At 44.2% G+C, this 25,430-nt stretch overlaps 1 protein-coding gene across 1 annotated transcript in view; it reads right to left on the reverse strand.

The window, feature by feature from the left end:
• Nucleotides 1–25,430, reverse strand: part of GRK4 (G protein-coupled receptor kinase 4) — a 429,001-nt gene that overhangs the window by 287,449 nt on the left and 116,122 nt on the right. The window contains exons 2-3 of the mRNA XM_086964159.1: nucleotides 14,004–14,099; nucleotides 1,391–1,503 (exon numbers count right to left, since the gene is read on the reverse strand). Of these exons, the coding sequence (XP_086820285.1) occupies nucleotides 1,391–1,503; nucleotides 14,004–14,099 (209 nt within the window). The remainder of the gene's footprint in view (nucleotides 1–1,390; nucleotides 1,504–14,003; nucleotides 14,100–25,430) is intronic.

Genomic DNA, 25,430 nt, shown 5'->3' on the forward strand with positions numbered 1-25,430 from the left:
AAGGCGGTCACGTGCCTGTCTCGACGCATGGTCTCGGAGTCCACCGCTCCCCTGCTGGCCTTGAAGGCGAAATGGGAAGCCGATTTGGCGACTGAGATCCCGGAGGAGGCCTGGAATGGCATACTGGAGGGGGCCCGGAATGGCACGCGCAACGCAAGGTTCCAGCTGGTACACTTTTATGTCCTACATAGGGCGTACCTGACCCCTGATAAATTACATAAATACTTCCCGGCACACCCGGCGTCCTGTCCGCGTTGCCCGGCGGATCCCGCCGACTTCCAACACATGTTCTGGTCCTGTCCTGAGCTGGGGCCCTTTTGGGAGGAAGTAGTGGAGGTTCTGAGGGAGGTGACGGAGAGAGACCTGCAACTCACCATGGCACATTGCATACTACACTGGTTCCCACACACGTCAAAGAATAAAGTCACTAGCAAGTTTCTGGACTTGGGGCTCCTCCTGGCGAAGCGGGCCATTACGTCCCAATGGAAGGCGTCCCGGGGCCCCGTGGTAGAGCGCTGGAAGGCTGAGCTGCTAAAATGGGCCAGATGTGAGGGTGAGCTTCGCCTGCAGGCCGCGCTCAGGATAGACAATGACATGGCACTGGAGAGAGCCAGGGCGTGGGAGGGGCTGGTCCTAGATCTCACGCTCCTGGACGTGGAAGAGGAGGACTCCCCGGTGCATAGTCCGGCTCCGGCGGGGCACCCGCCTGACGGGGGGACGGCTTAGGCCCACTTTGCTGCTTCACTGCCTTTGCGTTCCAATGTGATGACCTACGAATGTTTGCTGATGAATCCTGGAGCCATGCTTCGGTTCTGATCTTGGTGGAGGGGTAGAGAGCTCGGTTGGTGATACTCTGGCACGCCTGGGGGTGTGGGGGGTCCGGGCAGGGGTAGGGGGTGGTCAGGGGGGATCCTAGACGAGGGTAGCGGGGTAGGTGGGGATGAGGGTGTTACGGGGGAGGGGGGGGGGGGTTTATGCAAGGAGGGTGTACAGTGACTCTTGGTTCAAACTGGACTTGGGACATGGGAGAGGGAGTGATAGGACCCAAAAGCAGCTCTGCCATTTCCCACCCATCTGGTGGCTACAGCCATATTCAGAACGCTCCAGCGCAGTTTCTTTATACCCGTGACTTTGCCGCTCGACCTCCGGGGTGTGAGCTAAATGGCTGTGTGATACAGGGGTGAGGGAGCGGCGCTTTCACTGAGCTCCAAGGGGAATGGATTAAATCTACTGTATGCCTTTCTGATTTTGCTGCAATAAAAAGATATTTACAAAAAAAAAAAATAGCGTGGTGTAGGCCACAGTTACCACATGACAACTTGTAAATACATACATCCATCTAAAATAAGAAAGGGCACGTTTTCAAGTAAATTGGGTAAAAACAGCTTACCACTGCGTCCAAGAATTCAATGCATCTTTTCAACTCTGGCCGAGTGTCGCAGAATTGCCTGAAGAGAAGTCTTCCTATTGGCTGCTTGTCACAAATGATGCAGTAATCCTTCTCTGTTAATTGAAACAAAGGGGAGATTAAAGTCATCATGAAAATTAAGACGCAACTTGTGTCATAAAATAAGATTGACATTCAGCATAAAAATATCATATCTCCCCCTTCAGTCCTGACCTCCCAATTCCATGTAATCATTTTTAAATAGGTGCATTTGGATCCAACAAGGCCATCCAAGAGCTGAACTGAACAACACATTGAGCACATTCCGAAAGTAATCCTCTACCCTACTGTCTTTCTTAGCAAGAAGATTCTAAAGCTAGCCACTTTCAGAAAAAAAGGCCTAACACTAGCTCTTGCCCTATGAAATTCTGTTATCACCAGCAACATTGTGGGTCATAATCTCGAGAACAGGGTTCTCTAAAGTTGGCCCTGGAGGGCCGGATCCATGCCAGATTTTTAAGGTAACTACATTTATCTAAATGAGGATATGCTACAAATCTGGCATGGATTCGGCCCTCCAGGACCGACTTTGGAGAACCCTACTCTAGAAGATAAACACACCTAAATACGCACTTTAAGATAATTGGGTTTTATACTGTAAACCCCCCAACAAGTTACAGAACTTTAAAAACAACCTCAGTCACCAGACAATCAATGCAACGATCGAAGCCCCGGCGACATATGTGATTAGTCATTTTTATTAGGGTTTTCTGAGTATTGTGCATGTTGGGATGCAAACATTCATACATATAGCCTTTGCAGGGGAAAGGCACATAAAGTTATAAACACTTGCATAGGATATAGCACATAAAGTCATAACATCTTGAAGGGGGGAAGGTTACATATAGTTATCACTGTACAAGGTAGATACAGTTATAAACATTTATATATGCAACCTAGAGAGGCCCACACTCAGAGAATCAGGATAATCCTGATTTAGAACAATCAGAGGTTTTATAAAGTCGAGTAGATTGGGGTTCGGCTACAGTATAGCTGAGGATTGAAAGATGGGGTTGGATCAGGATCACCGTGTCTATCGCGTAGAGTCATACTGAGAAGGTCGCGTGAGTCAAGCTCAATGAGGAGGTGTGAAATTGTCCTAACCGGGGTGGGGGCTATCAGAGAAACAGGAATGGAGGGTGATTCAATTGCCGAGCAGAGGATCCATTGCATCAGGAAGAGATCTGTGAACCTTTGAACATTCGTCCTAATACGATAGGCTTTATTTTCAGTCAGCATGAGTCAATTCTACTCACCATAAGAGATCCTCGTATAAAAGAGGCACTAAATGAATCTAACCTTGAAACCAGAATTGTATGTGTCTCTTTAGCAAACTTATCTTCAGGTAAGAAGGGGCGGATCCCATGAAAACACAATGACAAAGTAAAACAACCGCACTTGCCTGAACCTTCATGTATAAAGGTGCACACAGGTCCACCCTAAGCGTCTTTATGCTGGAGACGATGGGAAAGTCAACAACAGATGCAAGAATCATTCACAAATCCAACTTACAATCTAATGTGTAGAGATAAAGCTCTCTTTTTACTATTATTACTACTACCATTACAACTACTTCATTAGACCATCTTTTACTTGAGGGTCTTAAGGCACTAGTTGTTTCAGCCATCCAGTCCGCACTCAAGTTTCAGTATTCCCATACATAGAAAATAACTTGTTTACATTTCGATTCCATCGAAAATAACCCAGGGTCATAGCAAGTGAAATAGCTCATGTATGATCTGAACAAACATAGTAAGCACTGTTGCGGGAGGGGTGAAGCATGATCTCGTAACCTCTGCTTCATCTCAATCGCCATTCCTGATTTGCATCTCCCTCTGCAAATCACTCATCAGCATCCTACTCCTTTCACTCTTTTGAAATACTTGAGAATGCAGTGCTATACTTATATTGCCAGCTCTACAAGTGACACACTGTGTGACTTTGTGCAAGGAATATAAGCATCCAGTAACTCTAGCATAACACTTCTGTCATATATCCTGTAACGGGCTTACGTGCAAATTGATATGGTTGTTTCAATGCAATTGATCTTGATGTTAGAGAACCCCGATATCTCAGATTCAACGCTAGGATGGGGTGTTTAAGATTAGGCATACAGGAGAAACATATTACTTCCCCTTTAAGCTCACCACTTGCTAACATCCTCAGCCCAATTCTTCTCTGACCTGCTGGTCAGTCCATCCTTCTATTTCACTACCTGTTACCACTTCTCCCTTCAGTTCACCATCAGTATGTTTTTCCTTGTAAGAAGACAAATATGAGCCATAGGGAGAATCCCCGCCCGCCTATATAGACTCAAATAAAAAAATAGTCTATGAAAAGATCGCCTAAATGAGCATTTCTTGGCTCCTAAACAAATTGTGCAAAGAGGTTACATAATTTTGTGTTACACAACTCCACATTACCCCTCATTATTTTTTTGTGTATGCTCATAGAATACCTTAGCCCTCAAAGGCCGGTTCAGCGTTCTCACCAATGTAGTTAATGTGACTAAGGGAAAATGGGAGGGAGGAAGGGAAGAGCAGCACAATAAAGGTTGTAATAATGAGACAATAGCTGTAGCAATCTCATGCGTTCGTCAACTTTATAGCTTAGACTCTTCTGACTTCACTCCAACAATTTGGCAACCAGGGTTGTGCGCCTGCTTCGATGAGGATTAGTAATCAAGACTGTGCCCAGCAAGATGCTTTGTCCCCTTTTACTTCTCTGATCATTCCTCCGCGGATCAGTACTTGCCATGCTTCTTCAACCTTTGGTTCATCTAATTCAATCTTTTTATCTCTCTTTTTAGGTCTGTCCTTTGAGGCGGTCTTAGCTGTCTCGCCAGATTATTGGTTTTCCAAAGGATTCATGCATGATGTTAATACAGTGAGGAGCTTTTGGTCAGTGGCTTCATCCATTGGTCTGTTAAACTGCCATTCACTATTTGCTTCCTCCAACTTGCAGCATACTGTATGGGGCAATTAGCCAGCCTACTTTAGCCATGGGCTCCCTTCACTTTAAGGGCCTGCACAAATTAATGTTATGTCAACTTGATAGGAGGCATAATTAACTACTTATGACATTTGTAGCCAATGAGTTAAGGATATTCTGCTCATTTAATCTGTTTTATATGGTTTGGCTGTGATGCTTTTAGATAATTTAACAATGATCCATATTTCCGACAGTGACTTATGTTCTCTTATGCAAAGAAACATTGCAAATAAAGTTCTTTGACTGACTGACTGGCCTGCACAAAGCCTGCGCACATTGTTCACATCCACCTAAAACAGTTAATTTCTTTTAAGTAGCAATACTGACTCAAAGTGTACTTTATTTGACTTATTTTTTATAATAACTTTAAATACCAGCGTTTAATTTTGTCTGCACTTTGATTTCCCTGGTAAATTATTTCCCAGTTAGATTATTTATTTTCCATCGCCTTTTTAAAGATGGTGTTTTAAAGTGTTTAAGTGTCTGTGTAACACTGTAGCTACCTGCCATTTGAGAACTAGGTTTGATCGTGATTTATATGAGTCTCCTTCACAAAGAATATTAATAAAATGCATGGCACAACTTAAGGAATGTTTTTTTTATAAAACATCACTATGAAAGCAGCCAACTCAATTAATTTTTGAAATTTAAAAAATGTATTGCGAGCATACTGCAGCCATGGTTGAGTGGCTACATGTTTTTTTCTCATTTTATTTTAGGACATTTGCTTCCATTATAAAATAATAACCATACATACCAGCATTTTAGAATAGGAAAGAGGGAGATTCTAAATATATTTACCCCATTGACTTCTATTGAAGAAGAGGCCATTTCAGGCAGGTGACAGCCGTAATAAAGCCATTTTTAGTGTGCAAAATCAGGAGTCTCGCGACTGAATCGGGCCTTCGGCCTGTATACTGAAACAGTGTCAGCACCTCACCCCAGCCCCAGACATGTTTAACATAATGAAAGAGACTGGCTGGAGGATGGACTAGAGCATCCATGCCAAGGTTTTGGAAGGGGAAAGTGGGAGTTTTAAAAAATAATCAGTAGCATGTATTCCTCCCATTGACTTCTAATGCGCCTGCATTGGGTCTACTGCCATGTATGGGACTGGCAAGTGTGCCGCTGCAGGATCGCATTTCAGAAAATAAAATCTAAGTTTTTTCCACACCTGTCAGGAGCACAGAGAAATTGCTATGTCAGGCAGAGAAAGCCTGACAAAAATGTTGTTCACTTGCCTGCAGGAGCAGGTTCCTGGCAGTGCATAATCCAGGTCATACAGGACCACCCCCTGCCACCCGAAGTCCGCCGAGTGATCGGGTTTTTGCATGCAGGAATCGGGTGCCAGGAGACTAGCCTTGAAACTGGTAGTGTCCTGCCTGATTCGGGAGGGTTGGCATGTATGAATAACCATCACACCAGTGAAGGTGAGACCTACTGTCTTTGCTGATTTCTGTTACATGTATGTTGATGATACTCAACTGTTGCTGAAGGTGGGGACAAATCACTGTACCAATATCAGAAACTTCCAAGACAAAGTTCAAGGTATTGATACTTTTGAGTCCCGCCATTAATTTAATTGTTACCATAGTGGCACCCACAATATGGGCAGGAACTTCTTCCGCTAAAAATAAAAAAGCAGACAACCTGGCGGCAAACTCTAAATACAGCGTGCTGCCCATGGCTTGGCTGGTGCAGACAGGGTCTTCAATGATTCCAGGTCCTAGCTGGAAGACAATCATTCATCAATTTCATGTAAAAATACTGTCTCCACACCTGGTATGCAAGTTGACTCCTAGGACTAGTTAGCTGTTTAGTAACAACAATCGAACATATAACTACAGATGTGTTCTAGCTAGAAAATTCAGCGAAACAAGTTGTTCGTCAAGAACCTCAGACACCAAGGAGGATCTTCCTCTGGCTAAAGTTGAGCTGGCAGTTCATGCCACAGTATGCCACAGCACCTGTTCATTCATTCAGCGTGCTGCCCAACCTTGCCAGTGTCCTTCCCTGTGATGTAACATTGCTACCGGGGCTGCTGAGTGAAGCAGCATCTTAGGGGTGTCCTCTATCAACATCGAGGATAAGTAAGCCCGTTCAAGATAAGGACGGACAATTGGCCAGAGCTGGGAAATGGCTCGGACCTCTTCGATTGGGCTACATGGAGTCTAGAGATAGAATGGTCAGGTAGGCCACTGTACAAGAACTTTAGAGAATCAAAAAGGGGAAATAGAATGACCTACAGAGTTCTGAATACTCTTCTAGGAAGTGACTAGCTAGAGCAAATTCTGTATTAAAAGTCTTAATCACTTTAGGGATTTGCTTTTCCAGAGATTAGTTGAAGTTACAACAGGATCACAGTGTTTTACCAATGATTGGCCACAAAGGAAGCAGACCAGTGAAAAGGAAGCTTCGAAGGGGACCTGCCCCTACACTCATGCCTTACATTTACGCCCCACTAAGGGCCAATATATTCTGCCTCATGCAGGACAGGGTGTCACGTTTATATGACGATTTCTGTCTCCCTCTCCGAACACACCTTCAGCGGATGCTGTCCACGCACACCCGAAAATCTCAGATACAACCACCTTGTGCACATTAATTAGAGCAAACAACCACCCCACATCTGTGGCCCACAAAAGCTTGAATGTACACACAGTCCTGTCTGATTTTGACCCATGGCTGTTAAGGAATCTATAATGTTTAGTGCCAGGAACTCTCTGTTTAAGTGGTCATGGAGCTGATGAAAGGCAATGGACCTAATCACCTTACCTACAATTGCTCAGTCAACAGTTTGAAGGCTCAGAGGGTGGAAGGTCACAGGATCTTTATTGTCATATTTAACAAAGAGTCAAAGACCTTCAGGTCTTAAAGTCAAGGTCTCAATGCCAGGTTTGTGACTCAATGAACATGCATCCACTCCAGGAATCTTTGTTTGACTTCACGGGCAAAGGTTCGAATCCTGGCAGTCCACTCAGACTTTCATCCTTCCAAGTTCAATAAAATGAGTACCATTGAGTTGGGTAAAAAAATATCTGTTTGTCAATGCCTCCATACCCTGCTAGAGAAAATGCTTTACAAACACGTTATGTCTTGTTAAAAGCTTCAAAATAGCTTGATTTTTTGTAATGCATGACAAATGTAATATTAGACAACATAAATCAGTTGGCTTTGGATTTAGATTTAGATTGGACATCTCCACTGTCTTGGAGGTAAAGGGTTAGTTTACAAACAACAATGGCACACCTTGCCATGGCTGCAGTGTCTTCCTCCTGGGGTACCACTAAGGGAGAGGAATTCCAAACGGTAATTCCTGTCAGCCAGCAGACTCACACTTTTCAACACATATGGGCAGGGTATGGCAGAGATTCAGGTAGCATCCCCCTTCATTTTATTAGAGTCGCCAGCGTTCCCCAAAATTAGGATGGGTTGCCAAAAACGGTAGCGCAGAGCAACATTTCCTGTGAGAATGTACCTGGGAAGTGCATGTTTTTGACTTTCTTGCCTTTTTTCCCCTGCATGTATCTGCAAGAAAATTGGCATGCCAAATGTCAGCCAGTTGCACAGTGGGCGTGCAAGATTTCCTGTAGATTTATCACACTGCGTCAAATTTATCAAACTGCATCAAATTTATCAGCATTCTCCAGAGACCTTAGAGGCTTCTCTTCCTCCCAACCGAGATCAGACCACTGCAGCCAGTAAATTGTGCTTTTTGAAAATGTTTGTTGTGTGAGTACATGGGTGTGTATGTATGAATGTTTGTGTATTTGTGCTTACTATGAATGGGTGTGTGGGTGTGCTTGTGAAGTGTATGTGTGCACGCTTGTGAATGCATGGGGGTGAGTATGCATGTACATGGGTGCGAGTGTACATGTACTTGTGTGTGAGTGTGCGTGCCCGTGTGTCCCATCTACCCCTTCCTCTGACTCAAATAATCAGCTGCCAATGTGAAATGAGTTTTAAACCCAGGGGTGAAATCAGAAAGCTTAACCTTAAAACCTACACACAATTCTAAATTAATAGGTGCAGATTTGTTGTTTTCTCTGTGTTCAGTTTGAAGATGAGTATTGATGAGTGGACGAGGTTGGAACTGCACGCAGGGAATATGCGATTTACGTTTTAGTGGTGTCTGGTTGTGAGTTTTTGGATTGTATTAAGTGTTTGGTGAGGTAAATTTTGGTAATCTTACCTGCCAGTTTGTTGATGCAATCTTTTCTGGAGCAGGCATTCTGGCCACAAGTCCTTCCTGGCCTGAACAGGCCCCAAAAAGGAGCTGCTAATGTCAACGTCCATCTTAGCAGTGGCCACAAAGACAAGGGGGTGCCATGGGAAATCGTCAACAGTAGGGACCCGCAGCAATTGGCTCAGCTGTCATAGTGATGTGCGGCACGAGGGCACAGTGGATGCTGGGGCACTCTTTCCTACAGCTGTCACGCAGGGCATATGGTTTGGCCATTTAGTAAAGATGCAGGATCTGATTTTTTTGTCCAAGGATGTGGTGGTTTCTTGGATTGATGACTTGGGGATAGAGTCCCCGTGCCTGCCTCCTCCACTTCCTACTTCGTGCAGAATTCTGATAAATAAGTGAGACTTCCTGCAGAGGTCCATCCAGTCTTGCCAAGTGCCACGCATCACGCGTGATCCTAGTGCTTTTTAAGGCAAGTCCCTGCATCACTGCATTAAAAATAATCATCACGCATTATAGCGCTTCCTCAGTGTCAAGCAGGAGCACTGCAATATAGTAATTCGCAGTGTTTGTCTGAGCAAAGCTGGCAGGCTGGTTTGCGCTGCTCGCAGCAGGGGCGGCTTTAGGCATGTGCAAGCTGTGCACCTGCACAGGGCCACCAAAGCCCAGAGGCCACCACGCCAATATATATCCTTAACATAATATTCCTCCGAGGATGGATACATATTTGCGTGGCGGCCCCTGGCAGGGATTTAGCGGCCTCCGGCTCTGTTCCACTTCCAAACACCCTGGGCCCCCCCCCCTTCTCTGGCTTCCGCGCTCTGCCCCGTCCGAACCCCCTCTTCCAGGGCTCCCTACCTATGCTCCCTGCCCAGGGCCACCATGAGCCTAGAGCCGCCCCTGCTCGCAGCTTGGGGTCAGACTCAGCTGCTCACTGGAAACATTGTATCTGGTCCCAACATTCTGATTGACGTGAACCAACGTCATGAGAGTGACTGTAAGGATTTGTCCGATGACTGTGCAGCCGAGAGGGGACACGTAAAGGCGGGCAAGCTGGCGGCACTGGCCTGAGGAGTTTGATGCGCTCACTGTTATATGCTGCACACCAACTAACTGTGCAGCAGGGACTCAACTGCACTTGTATCCACGTATGCATTCTCATAATTAAAAGGAATATTTCAGTCACATGCTCCTTGCTTCTAGGTCTCGTTGAATCTGATGTGATGCTCTATGATGTCATAGTTGGGCTAAAATGCATATGATGTCATCTTCGCCTGATGTCATCGATATGCTAATTAGTGGTTTGAAGTCTGAAACCCTATCCATTTTAAGCCACTGTACATTAGGAAGTCTTTGTTACCTAGACCATTTGAATTTCTCGGATAATAAGCGTACTTCGCATGTGTAATAGTAGGAGATGAGGTCTCACAGCCAGAGCTGCTGACTTTGTAACTGTGGGGGAGGCGGACCAGGAGCAAGTCCTGGCATGGGCTCAAAAGTCATGTGTGGTACTAGTTTGTGAACTTCATTTCCCATAAGCCTCTGGTTGTATTATTTCACTTGTTTTCATTGCCAAGAACGTTTCAGCGGTTATTATGACGCAAAGGTTGTTCTGGTAGATAGGAGTGACTATACTGCTCGTCAATCTACGAAGCCTTCCCGCTTGTCCATTGCAGCAAAAAATGTCTGCTTCGTGTGACTGCATGTAAATCAGAGCCACTTCTCCCAACTTGTCCATTGCAACAAAAAATGTCTGTTTCGTGTGACTGCATGTAAATCAGATCCACTTCTCCCACCTTGTCCATTGCAACAAAAAACGTCTGCTTCGTGTGACTGCATGTAAATCAGAGCCACTTCTCCCACCTTGTCCATTGCAACAAAAAACGTCTGCTTCGTGTGACTGCATGTAAATCAGATCCACTTCTCCCACCTTGTCCATTGCAACCAAAAATGTCTGCTTCGTGTGACTGCATGTAAATCAGAGCCACTTCTCCCACCTTGTCCATTGCAACAAAAAACGTCTGCTTCGTGTGACTGCATGTAAATCAGATCCACTTCTCCCACCTTGTCCATTGCAACAAAAAACGTCTGCTTCGTGTGACTGCATGTAAATCAGATCCACTTCTCCCACCTTGTCCATTGCAACAAAAAACGTCTGCTTCGTGTGACTGCATGTAAATCAGATCCACTTCTCCCACCTTGTCCATTGCAACAAAGAACGTCTGCTTCGTGTGACTGCATGTAAATCAGATCCACTTCTCCCACCTTGTCCATTGCAACAAAGAACGTCTGCTTCGTGTGACTGCATGTAAATCAGAGCCACTTCTCCCACCTTGTCCATTGCAACAAAAAATGTCTGCTTCGTGTGACTGCATGTAAATCAGATCCACTTCTCCCACCTTGTCCATTGCAACAAAAAATGTCTGCTTCGTGTGACTGCATGTAAATCAGATCCACTTCTCCCACCTTTAGTCGTGCAGGCAGTATCTCATCCTCCAAACAACTTCTCTCTGTAATAGAGCAGCCTCCTACGATCTGCTAAGCTGTATGAGATGTGTGTTCGTTCTTGTGTATTTCACATGTATCACTTGTTCTATTTTTGTTAAGTGGGTTGAATTAAATCATTGAGTTGACACTACTATAGTGCATTATTTTTGATAGCTTACAAAGCGATGGAAACGCAATCTAAGCAAAAAGCGGACTTCTGAACTAGCATCAGAATAAAATCTTTCATGAATTAGGTAAAAATTATTTCAAGTGTTTAATTGTATTGCATTTAGGGTGACATACTGTAGATCCTTTGCATAATAGCTTCCACTCAACCATCCAAACAAAAGCTGGCATACAAGTTGACCTTTTATACAACTGTGCATATTGTGTACGACTATGCTGATCACTCTGGTACTGTTTCTCATACTATACAAGGTTATAATTCCTTCTTGTTGTTTGTAAGTTTCTTAACCTGTGCGTTTTTGCTCGCATCACTATACTACTATCCCTGAAAATTGTGATAGTCGGAGATTGTCACTGAGCGTCATAATTTAATGTCTGTCAGGGTCCCGTAGAGGTTCTCGTTGCTCAAATGGGTGTAATTTCTGATATTTATACGTTTTTCTTGTCTTCATTGCTTAATTTTGCACACGAGAAAGTGTCACTCATAGTCATTGAAATGTCACTCATAATTACACTGAAATTATGAAAATGTCACACATAGCAATCTGAAACCTTGGCAGCCACGTCCATCTGTGATGGGCTGCAGTCTTCTGGAGTGCCTAGTGGTGGAGAACGTTTTCCCCTAACCCACCTGAGATGTTTATTTGCTATGATAACCTGTGTATGTGGGGCTAAAAATGGCCTGAATGATCGGCATTTCTGTCTCTTTGCAGTTACCAACACTTAATCCTCCAATAACTCATCTTCATGTGACTAACATGTACCTTGCCACACTTATATTTGCCTATGTCTCATATAAAAGAAGGCAAATGTTACAAAAAACTACAAGAAGCCATCAATTCTAACAAATGCATTGCTTTCATCGATGTCAAACGCGGACTCCTCGTAAAAGGAAATTATGTCAGCAAGTTCAGTTTCTCCAACTCCAAAAAATAGATTTATTTAGGGATGAGGATGTATTTTTTATATCGACTGTGAGGTAGAACTGACATAACAGCTGCTTCATTAGACAAATCTGGAGTTGGCATTTGTAAAACATGTTTCCCTTTATCAACTATGTATCCATGTATGGATATACAAGCACACATTGCATACATTTGCAGGCACCGCAAATGGACATTTGGGGACAATGTCTGGCGCAGACTTGATCTCTAATAAGTCAACTGATCATTTTCCTGCCACACCACAAATCCTACCTTTGGTTTTTGTTTGAGGTGAACTGGCATGTGGGAAAAGGTATCTCCAGATCCAATATAATCATCTATTACTTCTTGGAAGGAAACCATTTTGAAGTCTAAAGTACTTATGTTGTGATTGAGCGCCCCAATATGAAGGTTACAGCCTTTGTGGGCCAACTTTCCTTGGGTTGAGAAATTATATGGCACAGACTACCCTATCTCTAGCTAAATAGTGAAAGGTTTCTATCATAATCTTGGATCAAAGGCCTTGAATCTCCTACAACATAGAAAGTATATGCATGTATTAAGTGGTAGATTAGGAGGTGGAAGTCACCATCAGTTGTCAGATAGGATGCATTATCCTGATGCTTTTGTTTCCATAAACTGACTGACCTGAAGTTATCATCTATTGAGTATCTATAATATTTGGGTGTAAGCGTTTTTTAGATTCTCAGGTATCTGAACTCTAACTCAGTTGTCCTTCCTTGCACCCTGTCTGGCTAAGAACCAGTGACACACGGGAGAATTATGACACCATACACAATAAATTGTCTGTTGAGACACACTGCAATAATAAAAGTACTGAGACGTAAAGGTTGACAAAGACTTGCAAACTGGCCAATAGGTAGTCATATTTTGGTGTTATTGCTCAGTGCCATGCAAGCGCTAAATATATATCTGCTCAGAAAGAGGAACGACATTCCAGCATCTTTTGTTGATTATTTTTGTAACCACCCTACATGTCCTAGTCATGAGTTAAGATGTTTCTGTTTTAATAGCAATAGCTCTGTTGCTCATTGCTTTATTGTTCAATGGGGATGCTGTGAGTTCCAATCATACTACCCCATTCAGGACCAAGCCTTGAGTGCCTGGTCTTGGATGGCCAAACTTAAATAAGTAGTAACTTTCCAAATGGAGTTTAATAGTACTTGAGACAACGAATTACCTGTTGTAAATTACCTTATGCACAAGAGACAATGAGGAACTAACGTAATAGCCATGCAACGAAATGTACAAGACCCTGACAATAATGTTTGAGACCCAGACATAAAACCATATTATCTTGATGCATCCGAACAAGACACCGACACAAATGCGCAAAAAGATTACTGAAGCACACAAGGCCTTTGCAAAAATTCATTCATGATGCTGATCCTAACAAATGTGGCCTGAAGCAAAGAAAGGGACATGGACGACAAAACCTCGAACTCGAAGGGATATTTAAATAACAGAGGATTAACTCCTTTATACACAATACTCCTTTCGAGAAAATAGGATTACGTTCAATTCCCTTCCAACTGGAGGGAGTCATCCCTCTTGGATTCAGTTTTACTTTCTCAACATGTTAAATTCTTCCCATAGTCTTGAAAGAGGTCTCCCATCATACAAATCTTCCTCACTACCAATGAAGCTTCACCGCCACTGAGCAGCCACAAACTACGCGCCCAATGGTGACTTATAGGGCTTGTAACACTGCTTAAGAGGGCATGAAAAGCTGGTACAGCCTTCTGTGTGATTTACGTACCAATGGACTGCCTCAGTTCTCCACATAGGCTGATGTGCGGCAGCTTAAGCATGTCCTTCCATTTCTTACTCCGGCCATTCCTCTTGCCTCCGCCGCCTAAAAGAAATAGAGAACCTTTTAGAGGAATCAACCTAGAATGAGCCACCATTACTGCACAATAGCAAATTCAGTTAAAACACAGTCTTTGAAGACAGAAAGCCTGACTTAAGAAAGAAACAGCCATAGATATATGCAGAGAAAAGTCATGAACTTTTTAAAGCACACAAAAATAAAGCCAAATGTCAGCTTCATAGCTTTTAATGGGGTTTTAATGGGGTTTTATTTCCCAGTGGGTATCACAAAGTTAGCACACTTCCCTGCTCTACAAAGACATAACAGAGAACAAAATAAATGTAGGTAATAGGTCACCCACACGTGCCACTACCTTCATGGGTGTTTGCCATAATCCTTTTTCATTTCTGAGTAAATGAAGTGTATGTTAAAATATCTCACTTTATCTTGATTGCATGTACTCACGATAAGCCACACATTCTGTGTGTAATGGGTGTGTACATACCTTTTGACGGCATCTTAAAACATGCACGAGAGCCATTCCTACTGAGGTTTGAAATGCAGCATTGCACAAATAAAGACTGTATATGGATCTTGTTAGATAGGGGCATCTTATCATCCTTTTGTTCTACTGCATGATTGGGTGTTGTTTTTCCTTTAGATGTAGAGTTTCTTTTTGCTGTTGAGAAGTGGTGCTTGTAAGTATAGTTTTTAAATTGGGGAACTTTTTGTTGTAGTAGTTCGCATCACTCTTTCTTTTCCTATTTTTAGAGCCTCATGAAGTGTCGGGATTGGGATGAAACACTTGGCTGTCTGCAGCACTATTCTCATTTCCTTTTACTACTATATGCACAAGAGCAAGTCACCTCATGGTGTTGAGGAGAGAACAAGAGCCGGGGTCTCTATCACTCACATGTAAGTGCTTACCAAAAGCCAAGAGATTGATAATTAGAAGGAAAAAAACATGCGGTTCGGAAGGAGGGTATCTCTTAACAAGCATTGACATAGCCAATAGGTCTCGCCTTTGGGACCTTATAAGTGTTTTGTTATCCAGTACAATATCCTTGGTGCAACAACATCAAGTTAACACTTATAAGGTCCCAAAGGCGAGACCTATTGGCTATGCCAATGCTGGTTTTGTTTGTATTTTTTTCATTTTTAGGAGGGCCCAGCAACTGCAATTTGGTTATGAGCCACTACTTTCTCTGCAATGTGTTTTCACGCACATTTTTTCAGTTTACCTTTTGAAGATTGTAGCAGTCATGAAACTGTGGAACAGTAAATGTAAAAGCTGAAAAAAATAGCTGCCTTCTCACGACACATGTGTGCATGTGCAGCTATTGCATGCGTATGTGTATGTTTTCACACTGTGGAAACCTGTTTTTGCAAAACTGTTCTGCAATGGCTGACAAGTATTTATCCTGTCTGCCGACGCGGAACAGCATTGGCAAAAACATGGGCAGAGCCAAAAGGTCTGCAAACACAAGAGAAAGGACAGCACTATTGGCTTTGCCAATGATGCTTATGTTATACACTGATACGATCTGTTTCCTAATCAAACTTCAGTATCTAAATACATGCAATAACGCTTTTTACGCTGACTTTGGCTAGGGTAGCGCGACAAATATACCAAATACTTACAAATATACATACGCTCACAGCAGTTCCGACCCCACATTATACAGCAGTAAATGGGAAAAAAATATTCATAAAGACAGAATACGGCGATCGCAGCATTACACGCAAAATCCGCTTGCTGCAGAGTCAATGGGTATTTTTGGTAACTTTGCCTATTTTCGGTACCTCGTTATACAATGAAAAAGGTGTCTAGCCTCCGTAATCACTTCCGAACAATAAAAGGATTTCTTATGTACGAGGACCTACATTTTACTGGGAAAAATCCATGCATTTTACTGTAATAAACGCTGTGCAGAGCAGAATGTATCATGTGCTAAAATGCACTCTGCAGTTCTGGTAAATATTTCTAAGGTAAAATATAAGCTGAATGTTCTTTTTTTCTGGCATGCGGAGCACGATTATGGTTACAAATGGCACACTGTATTGAAAATGCATATAATTATTTTAAAACAACACATACGTAACTTCCTTAAAATAGTCCTTATTTCAAGAGGCTTGGTTATTGCTTAAAATATGCACAATTCTTTAAAAAAAAACACAAAGCGCAGAAGTTAAGAAAGAAGAAAGGAAGCAGAGACGGAAACTGACGAGTGGGAGAAGGGAGGGGGTAGGGGAAGGGATTCATGCGCTGGAAGGCTGGAAGGCTTAATGAGCCTTGACAGAAACCCACATGGCGGCTGCGCGCGTGAACGCAAGCTTGAGGCCAGCAAAATCCTCTGGTAGCACTTTGAAAACCCCCTTACTAAAAGTCGAGCAAGCTCGACCTAAAAAACGATATGTATGGAGGAATGAAGGCGTTAAAAAGGGAAAAGTAAAAGCATGTCTCGGTAAAAGACAAAATACCTATTTTTTTATAAGATGGGCATGTATTCATCAGCTGTGCCACAGCAGTGCTGAACGTAAAATTTGCCAGATTCAATTGGTCAAGTTTGTTTAATCAGACTAGAACTTTGAGGAGTTGTGAGCCTCCCAGTTTTAGTAGCTACAGCCAGGGTGAAGTTCTTCATGGGACTTTTCTGTCTGCAACATGGCAGATAAAAGCTCATAATTAATGCTATATTAAAGGAAGTTGATAAAAACTGGAACGAAAGATAGATGGGAGGATGGATAGTAGTTGAAAGGATGGTTTGGTAAAGGATCAATTGATGAGTGGGAGGAAGGATGGATGAATCGAGTGTGTGAAAGGATGGGTAGGTGGAATGATGAATGGGTGGATGGGTTAAAAGATCGGTGGGTGAGAGGATGGATAGAGGGCTGAGTGGCACGGCCGGACTGGGAACCGAAACCGGTCCCGACAAAGAGCTCGGCCGGCCCCTGGGAGGAGGGACTGGGGGGGAGGCTGCGCTTTTTGCCATAGCGGGCTTCGGACGCTTATGTTACAGTGGGCCGATATTGCAAAATTGGTCCAACAGGGGTCTAAAACCGCCCCCCTCCTCCCCACACTTTGGGGGCCCACCGGGGAAATGCCCGTTGCCCGGTATGGCCAGTTCGGCCCTGATGAGTGGGTGAAAGCATGAGTAGGTAAGAGGATGAATGGGTAGGTAAAAGATGGATGAGTCGGTGAAAGAATGGATGGATGAGTAGGTGAAAAGACGGGTGGGTGAGAGGATGGGTGGATAATTGGGTGAAAGGATAGCAGAGTGAATGGAAATCTGAAAGGATGGATGGGGTGAAGGGTAGAAGAATAAATGGAAATCCAAGAGGATGAATGGGTGGGTCTGTGGTTGAAAAGATGGCAGAATAAATTAGAGTATCAATGGATGATGATAGTTGGATGGATAAATGGCTGACTGGCAGAGTTAATGCAAGTCTGAGAGGATGGATGAACAAAAAGATCGATTGAAGGATCAACGGCTTTATTGATGGATGGATAACAGGGCCGGACTGGGAACCAAAACCAGCCCTGGCAAATTGTTTGCCCACCCAGCCCCTCCTGGGGGGGGGTTGAAGGTGCCGCCAAGCTCTTTTCCAGGGCCCATTTTCGGCCGATTTTGCTGCAAAAACGGCCCTGTAACAAAAACGGCACCCCAGGGGCCCAAAGCCGTCCCCCCATCCGTGCGTCGCACCGGGGGATTGCCCGGTGCCCGCTACGGCCAGTCCGGCTCTGATGGATAAGTCAAATGACGGACGTCTGGGTGGATAAAGGATGCATACATAGATGATGTATGTGTGAATGGATGGGTAGATGCAATGTCCAATCGATGAGTGGGATAGTGAAAGCTGAGTGATTAAAAGAATAATTGGATGACAGAATGTAAAGGTGGAACGGTGTGTATGAGCAGGTGAATGGAAAGGGCAACGGATTCATGGATTGACACTTGGATGGAAGAGGCAAGAGAGCTCTCTTGATTGGTACGATCAAAGCTGTGGTTCAAAGTGGCGAGTATTTAAATATTCTGGCTACTTCCTTCATGCACAAATACTAGTATTCCAACTCTTGGGGTAAAATTGCATATGAAGGGTTGGTATTTTGCTGGGGGTTGTACAGCACTGTATTCGCGACGGAATAGAATAAGGCCCACTGACGGGAAAAATACCATAAAGACTGGAGATTGCATGTTCCCTCCAGGCCAGTTTATATGTAGCATGTTGTGATGTCGGAGAAAAAATAAGCAAGTGGAAGTAGTCATCATCTTGGTTTGTCAGAACTGCGTTTTTACATATTTTTGATGTAATCTGTATAAAAAAAGGGAAATTCACATAAAAGTAGAACATCCATTTCTTTTAATAAAAAAATCGCCTGCGTCATAGGCACTCGCTGTTTTATTCTTTGGCTCACACGGTCCCCCTGCTGCGAGGAGATAAAACTATTTTGAACAAATTCCAGCACACTTCCGACCACAACTGTGGCAACCACAAGAGCTGACACATTCTCGGCACCGGGTAGAGTTGTAATTTTAACTCTGCGCAGTTTACAATCTCTTTACCTTTTTAGGTCTCGCCTAGACGAAAGCAAAAGCGAAGCTTTTGCTGTCTATGCGAGACAACTTATGTTGCCACTTTTCTGGGAATATTGTGGACATCAGACTGTTACAAGCTTTTTCTGCTGTAGTCAGGCTGTCACGAGCTTCTCCTTTGGAGATTTGACCTCGTGAGCGCGCCTTGACTGCATCTAATGGGCCGTGCGCTTCCTTTAGTCAGTTTCACTTTGTTTCATTTCAAAGTGCAGGCGTCAATGTGTCTGGTAGTTGTTCATGTGGAGTGCCTTCTGAGTTCGTGAGCGCGCCTTGACTGCATCTAATGTGTGTGGCTTTTTTTTTCAACGTGGCCCGGGCGCTTGCTTCAGTCAGTTTCGCTTTTAAGGTGCAGGCGTCAATGGGTCTGGTACTTGTTTTATTTCCATTTAATGCTCTTTGGAACAACAATTTTATATTACTTGTGTGTATTACCACTGGCCAGAATTTCAAAGACTTATATTCACGCAGGTGAAATAATACTATTGTGATTAGGGCCGATTTTTGGAGTCTGACCGTTCAGAGTGCAGAGTGGAGCTTCAGAGTGGAGCTTCAGAGTGGAGCTTCAGAGTGGAGCTTCAGAGTTTTTGCTTCAGAGTGGAGCTTCAGAGTGGAGCTTCAGAGTGGAGCTTCAGAGTGGAGCTTCAGAGTGGAGCTTCAGAGTGGAGCTGAGCTTCAGAGTGGAGCTTCAGAGTGGAGCTTCAGAGTGGAGCTTCAGAGTGGAGCTTCAGAGTGGAGCTTCTGAGTGGAGCTTCAGAGTGCAGAGTGGAGCTTCAGAGTGGAGCTTCAGAGTGCAGAGTGGAGCTTCAGAGTGGAGCTTCAGAGTGGAGCTTCAGAGTGGAGCTTCAGAGTGGAGCTTCAGAGTGCAGAGTGGAGCTTCAGAGTGGAGCTTCAGAGTGGAGCTTCAGAGTGGAGCTTCAGAGTGCAGAGTGGAGCTTCAGAGTGGAGCTTCAGAGTGCAGAGTGGAGCTTCAGAGTGGAGCTTCAGAGTGCAGAGTGGAGCTTCAGAGTGGAGCTTCAGAGTGCAGAGTGGAGCTTCAGAGTGGAGCTTCAGAGTGCAGAGTGGAGCTTCAGAGTGGAGCTTCAGAGTGCAGAGTGGAGCTTCAGAGTGCAGAGTGGAGCTTCAGAGTGCAGAGTGGAGCTTCAGAGTGCAGAGTGGAGCTTCAGAGTGCAGAGTGGAGCTTCAGAGTGGAGCTTCAGAGTGGAGCTTCAGAGTGGAGCTTCAGAGTGCAGAGTGAAGCTTCAGAGTGGAGCTTCAGAGTGCAGAGTGGAGCTTCAGAGTGCAGAGTGGAGCTTCAGAGTGCAGAGTGGAGCTTCAGAGTGCAGAGTGGAGCTTCAGAGTGCAGAGTGGAGCTTCAGAGTGGAGCTTCAGAGTGGAGCTTCAGAGTGGAGCTTCAGAGTGGAGCTTCAGAGTGGAGCTTCAGAGTGCAGAGTGGAGCTTCAGAGTGGAGCTTCAGAGTGCAGAGTGGAGCTTCAGAGTGGAGCTTCAGAGTGCAGAGTGGAGCTTCAGAGTGGAGCTTCAGAGTGCAGAGTGGAGCTTCAGAGTGGAGCTTCAGAGTGCAGAGTGGAGCTTCAGAGTGGAGCTTCAGAGTGCAGAGTGGAGCTTCAGAGTGGAGCTTCAGAGTGCAGAGTGGAGCTTCAGAGTGCAGAGTGGAGCTTCAGAGTGGAGCTTCAGAGTGCAGAGTGGAGCTTCAGAGTGGAGCTTCAGAGTGCAGAGTGGAGCTTCAGAGTGCAGAGTGGAGCTTCAGAGTGGAGCTTCAGAGTGCAGAGTGGAGCTTCAGAGTGGAGCTTCAGAGTGCAGAGTGGAGCTTCAGAGTGGAGCTTCAGAGTGCAGAGTGGAGCTTCAGAGTGCAGAGTGGAGCTTCAGAGTGGAGCTTCAGAGTGGAGCTTCAGAGTGGAGCTTCAGAGTTTTTGCTTCAGAGTTTTTGCTTCAGAGTGGAGCTTCAGAGTGGAGCTTCAGAGTGGAGCTTCAGAGTGGAGCTTCAGAGTGGAGCTTCAGAGTGGAGCTTCAGAGTGCAGAGTGGAGCTTCAGAGTGTCAAGAGCAATGCCAATAGCTCTAACTTTAACAAAGGCAAAACCATTGCATTGTAAATGCTTGTTATTTTACCGAATCACATGCTCATGCTGCTGCCTGGTTTGTCTACATGCACACAGGCAGAATCACTCGGTACAAAATGGCTCCTGTTCACTCGTCAGTACGGTCTTGCGCCGCCCCACCTTCCCCCTGCCAAATACATTCATTCCAAATACTGCTTATTTTCATATCAGACTGACTTCTCACATCTGGGATAGCAGGGGCACCTTCCACAGTGATTAGTGCTTCACAAAAAATAATTCTCGGCTAGCGCTCAGAAGCCTTGAAGCTTTGATTGAATGACACTGCAGTTTGATGCCCCGCTCGTTTTTTGATGCTATGCGTTCCAGACACTGATTTTATTAAGACTCACTTGGAGCTCTAAACTGTCACTTGATCTTTCTTTGGGTCATTTCGTTTGCCCGGAAGGACTAACATATCTGTGAAACCTCTTCTTTTATAGTTTGAGCATCGTCTTCGTTTAGCAGGATAACATTATACATTTGAAAATACAAATATCCGGGAAGAGCAGAGAGCAAATCTCCGCGATGTTGGGCATTCTCCTATCATAAAGGAAGCGTGTTGGTGGGACCTGTGGCATCTAACGCATCATTTAACCCTATATGCGTGGGCACCTACCACAATAATGTATAGGATGAGTTTGTTCCGTTCCCGTTTTTAATTTGATGTAAAACTCAAATCACTGCACACTCTCTACTACACACTCTCTACTACACACTCTCTACTACAGTCACTACTCTCTACTACACACTCCCTACTACAGTCACTACTCTCTACTACACATTCTGCTACACACTCTCTACTACAGTCACTACTCTCTGCTACGCACTCTACTCTCTACTACACTCTACTACACACTCTCTACTACACACTCTACTACACACTCTCTACTACAGTCACTACTCTCTGGTACGCACTCTACTCTCTACTACACACTCTACTACACACTCTCTACTACACACTCTCTACTACAGTCGCTACTCTCTACTACACACTGTACTACACACTCTACTACAGTCACTACTCTCTACTACACACTACTACACACTCTCTACTACAGCCACTACTCTCTTCGACACACTCTACTACACACTCACTACACACTCACTACTACAGCCACTACTCTCTTCGACACACTCTATACTAGACACTCTCTACTACACACTATCTACTACAGTCACTACTTACTACACTCTCTACTACACACTCTACTACACACTCTACTACACACTCTACTACACACTCTACTACACACTCTACTACACACTCTACATTACACACTCTACATTACGCACTCTCTACTACACACTCTCTACTACACACTCTCTACTACACACTCTACACTACACACTCTACACTACACACTCTACACTACACACTCTACACTACACACTCTACTACACTCTACTACACACTCTGCTACACACACGCTCTACTACACACTCTACTACACACCCTCTACTACTCTCTACTACTCTACTACACATTCTCTACTACTCTACTACTCTACTACACACTCACTACTTTCTACTACACTCTACTACAGACTCTCCACTCTCTACTCCACACTCTCTACTCCACACTCTCTACTTCAATCTCTCTACCTCAATCTCTCTAATTCAATCTCTCTACCTCAATCTCTCTACTTCAATCTCTCTACTTCAATCTCTCTACTTCAATCTCTCTACTTCACATTCTGTATTACACACTCTCTACTACACACTCACTACTCTCTACTACACACTCTCTACTACACACTCTACTACACTCCCTACTACACATTCTCCTACACACTCTACTACACACTCTACTACACACTCACCACTCTACTACACACTCACCACTCTACTACACACTCACTAGTCTCTACTGCTCACTCTCTACTACACACTCTCTACTACACACTCTCTACTACACACTCTCTACTACACACTCTCTACTACACACTCACTACTCTCTACTACACACTCACTACTCTCTACTACACACTCACTACTCTCTACTACACACTCTACTACTCACTTACTACTCTCTACTCACTCTCTACTACTCACTACTACTCTCTCTACTACTCACTACTACTCTCTCTACTACTCTCTCTACTACTCACTCTCTACTACTCACTCTCTACTACTCACTCTCTACTGCTCATGACAATGCCATTTATTTATCTGTTTCCAAAACCAACACATAAATAAAACATTTGTCATTTACAATGCCAAAAGCGCTAACTTTTGCAAAGGCGAGACCGTTGCATTGTAAATGCTTGTTTTTTCTTGCAAACTGAACAAATCGCGAGTTATTTGGCTCAGTGAATGAATTGATTGCTTTGAAGGCAGTGAAGTTTACATTCACCACAGACAGGATTGAACCACCTGTGCCAACAGGAAGTGACATAATAATGAAGTTAAGTCATCCCTTGCAGCGAGCGTTGCATAAGGTCAAGGAATACAGCACGGGTTGTTCTCGGACCTGTGTGTACATTCAGTCCCTCCTATGGCAGGACTGCAGTGTCTGAGAAGACCACCCCCTCTCCCTAGGTCGTGAAGTCAGTCTTGAACTGAAGATGTTACTCCTGTGTTTGTTTTTCCAGGAGGCTGTGGATATCAGTCGGCCCATCTGTAAAAGCCAAGCTTGGACTCCTGGCGTGGGCTCGTGTGTGCCACCAAGTTGCAAGTCACAGTGTACAGCAGAGATAGTGAGCAGGTGGCTTAGTCTGGCGCATCAGAACCGAAGAGGCAAAGAAACGCTTTATTCTTGACTTGCAGAAGACGGGGAGGGTTCAGATGGGGCACTTTGAACCAGCTGTTAATAAGAATTATTATTCGGCCTGTATCATTCCTCCAGCTCCTCAAAACCTCTAAGAGATTGTTGTATGAAAAAGAAGGAAGCATGCTTAACTACACTGCTCAACAAGAGATGGGTGGAGTGCTTGAAATAATGTCAACAGTAGGATCACTTGGCCAGCATTCCAGTCCATTCATAGTTCATCTGTCCCATTAGAGACAGGGCCCAGGCATGTGCAATTCGGAATTGGTCCATTCCACCAAGGATGGTTCAACCCGAATTACCAAACCTGGTGCCCTTTCGATGGAAACACAAACAATCTACGACTCGTTTCGGCCTGCCAGGAATCATCAATACGATATAGCTGGAGTTCTATGGCACAGTGATCTCAAGAACCATATCTGGAAAATCAGGGCCTTGGGAGGATAAATAACAGACTCACGTTCTGTTACTGCATTTTATGTGATGTGAGGAAAGTAAAGGTGCGACGACTAGCGCTTATCAAGGCGCTAGCCACAAGTGGGCGATTGGCCTGAAATTATATGAGATTCTAAGTTCAAAAAGGGATTTTGGTCTTATCCACGAATGTTATAGAATCTACATGAAGGTGTATGGATGCTGAATGGCTTATTGGCACCATAGGGCTAAACAATATAACCTATTGCATCCTGAAGAAGCCCACATACGTGTCCGAAACGCTTTGACTGTCTTTGCTGTAACATTTGGATTTCTGTTTTTAACAAGTAAATTAAAATGAAAAATTGGAACATTATTGGGATTTCAATGGGACTTTCCTTTGTGAAAAAACGGAATGTGGTGCGCCTTTATTTGAATTAGTAACAGACCTGGGCCATTCAGGGATCACCCCCAATCCCTGGAATGTTGCTTGAAAGAGGAGACATGCTGAACTAAGAAATGAGTAGGAAGGAGGAGCAATTAATACTATTCACTAGTCCAATGCCATGAATGAAACCCCAGACAAGTTATACTCTGCAGCAAAACATGCATTTTCTACCTGTGTGATATTACTCTTTGTTGGGTACTTGTAGTACCAACGCTACGGTCCAAAATTAGTACTTGTGCTTATTACCCGTAACAGAGTATGATGATCAAATGGCAATGCGAAGCAAGAAGGGTGGATTTCATCACACCATGCAGTCCTCTCTCTGGTGGTGCAGACAGCAAGGAAGATGACCCTCCAAGAGGGACCTCGGAGGGTTCTAAAGGACTCCAATGGCTTCACTGCAAGTCCATCATAAAAACAAAATAGCAGAATAAAGCGACAACAATAGGTTGGCTGCTTATATAATTATTCTACTACCAAAAGAGACCAGACAGGTGCACTAATCAAGAGCACCTTAAGGTGGTAAGCACAGACACAGATGGTGGTAGTGCTACAAACAAAGATGTGCAGAACTTTCAACAGGTTCTTCCCCAGGGCATGACTGCCGTCAGTAAGGCCCCATAGTATTATGGTAAATGTTGTACTTGTAATTTTTACCCAAATGAAAGATCCAAGGACTGGCCTTGCTGGGAGAGTTTGCTGCTTATTGGAGAGGTGTGAGAGGTGTGGTGCAGCGGCCAGGGCAGCTGACTTCAGGGTACAGGGATCACGGTTCAATCCCCGGCTCTGGCTGCAGCTCAGCTCAGCATCAGGGTAGCGTAATACCAGCAGGCAATTCTGGATACAGACTAGTGAACATGGCCTCACAACTCGAAATGCACCTAACTGTATCAGCAATAAATTAGTGTCCAGCAAAATACTCACTTTTATGAAGAAATATTTTATTTCGTCCACTAGTCACATGCAAGAAAAATTCGGCATTTACAAACAATTACACAGTCCTCCCTGAGGTTGGGGCTCTAGTTTTTTTGTCAGTTCCCTGTCCCACCCATTGCTTG

This window comes from Lissotriton vulgaris, chromosome 3_2 (genome assembly GCF_964263255.1).
Source record: "Lissotriton vulgaris chromosome 3_2, aLisVul1.2, whole genome shotgun sequence".
NCBI lineage: Eukaryota > Metazoa > Chordata > Amphibia > Caudata > Salamandridae > Lissotriton > Lissotriton vulgaris.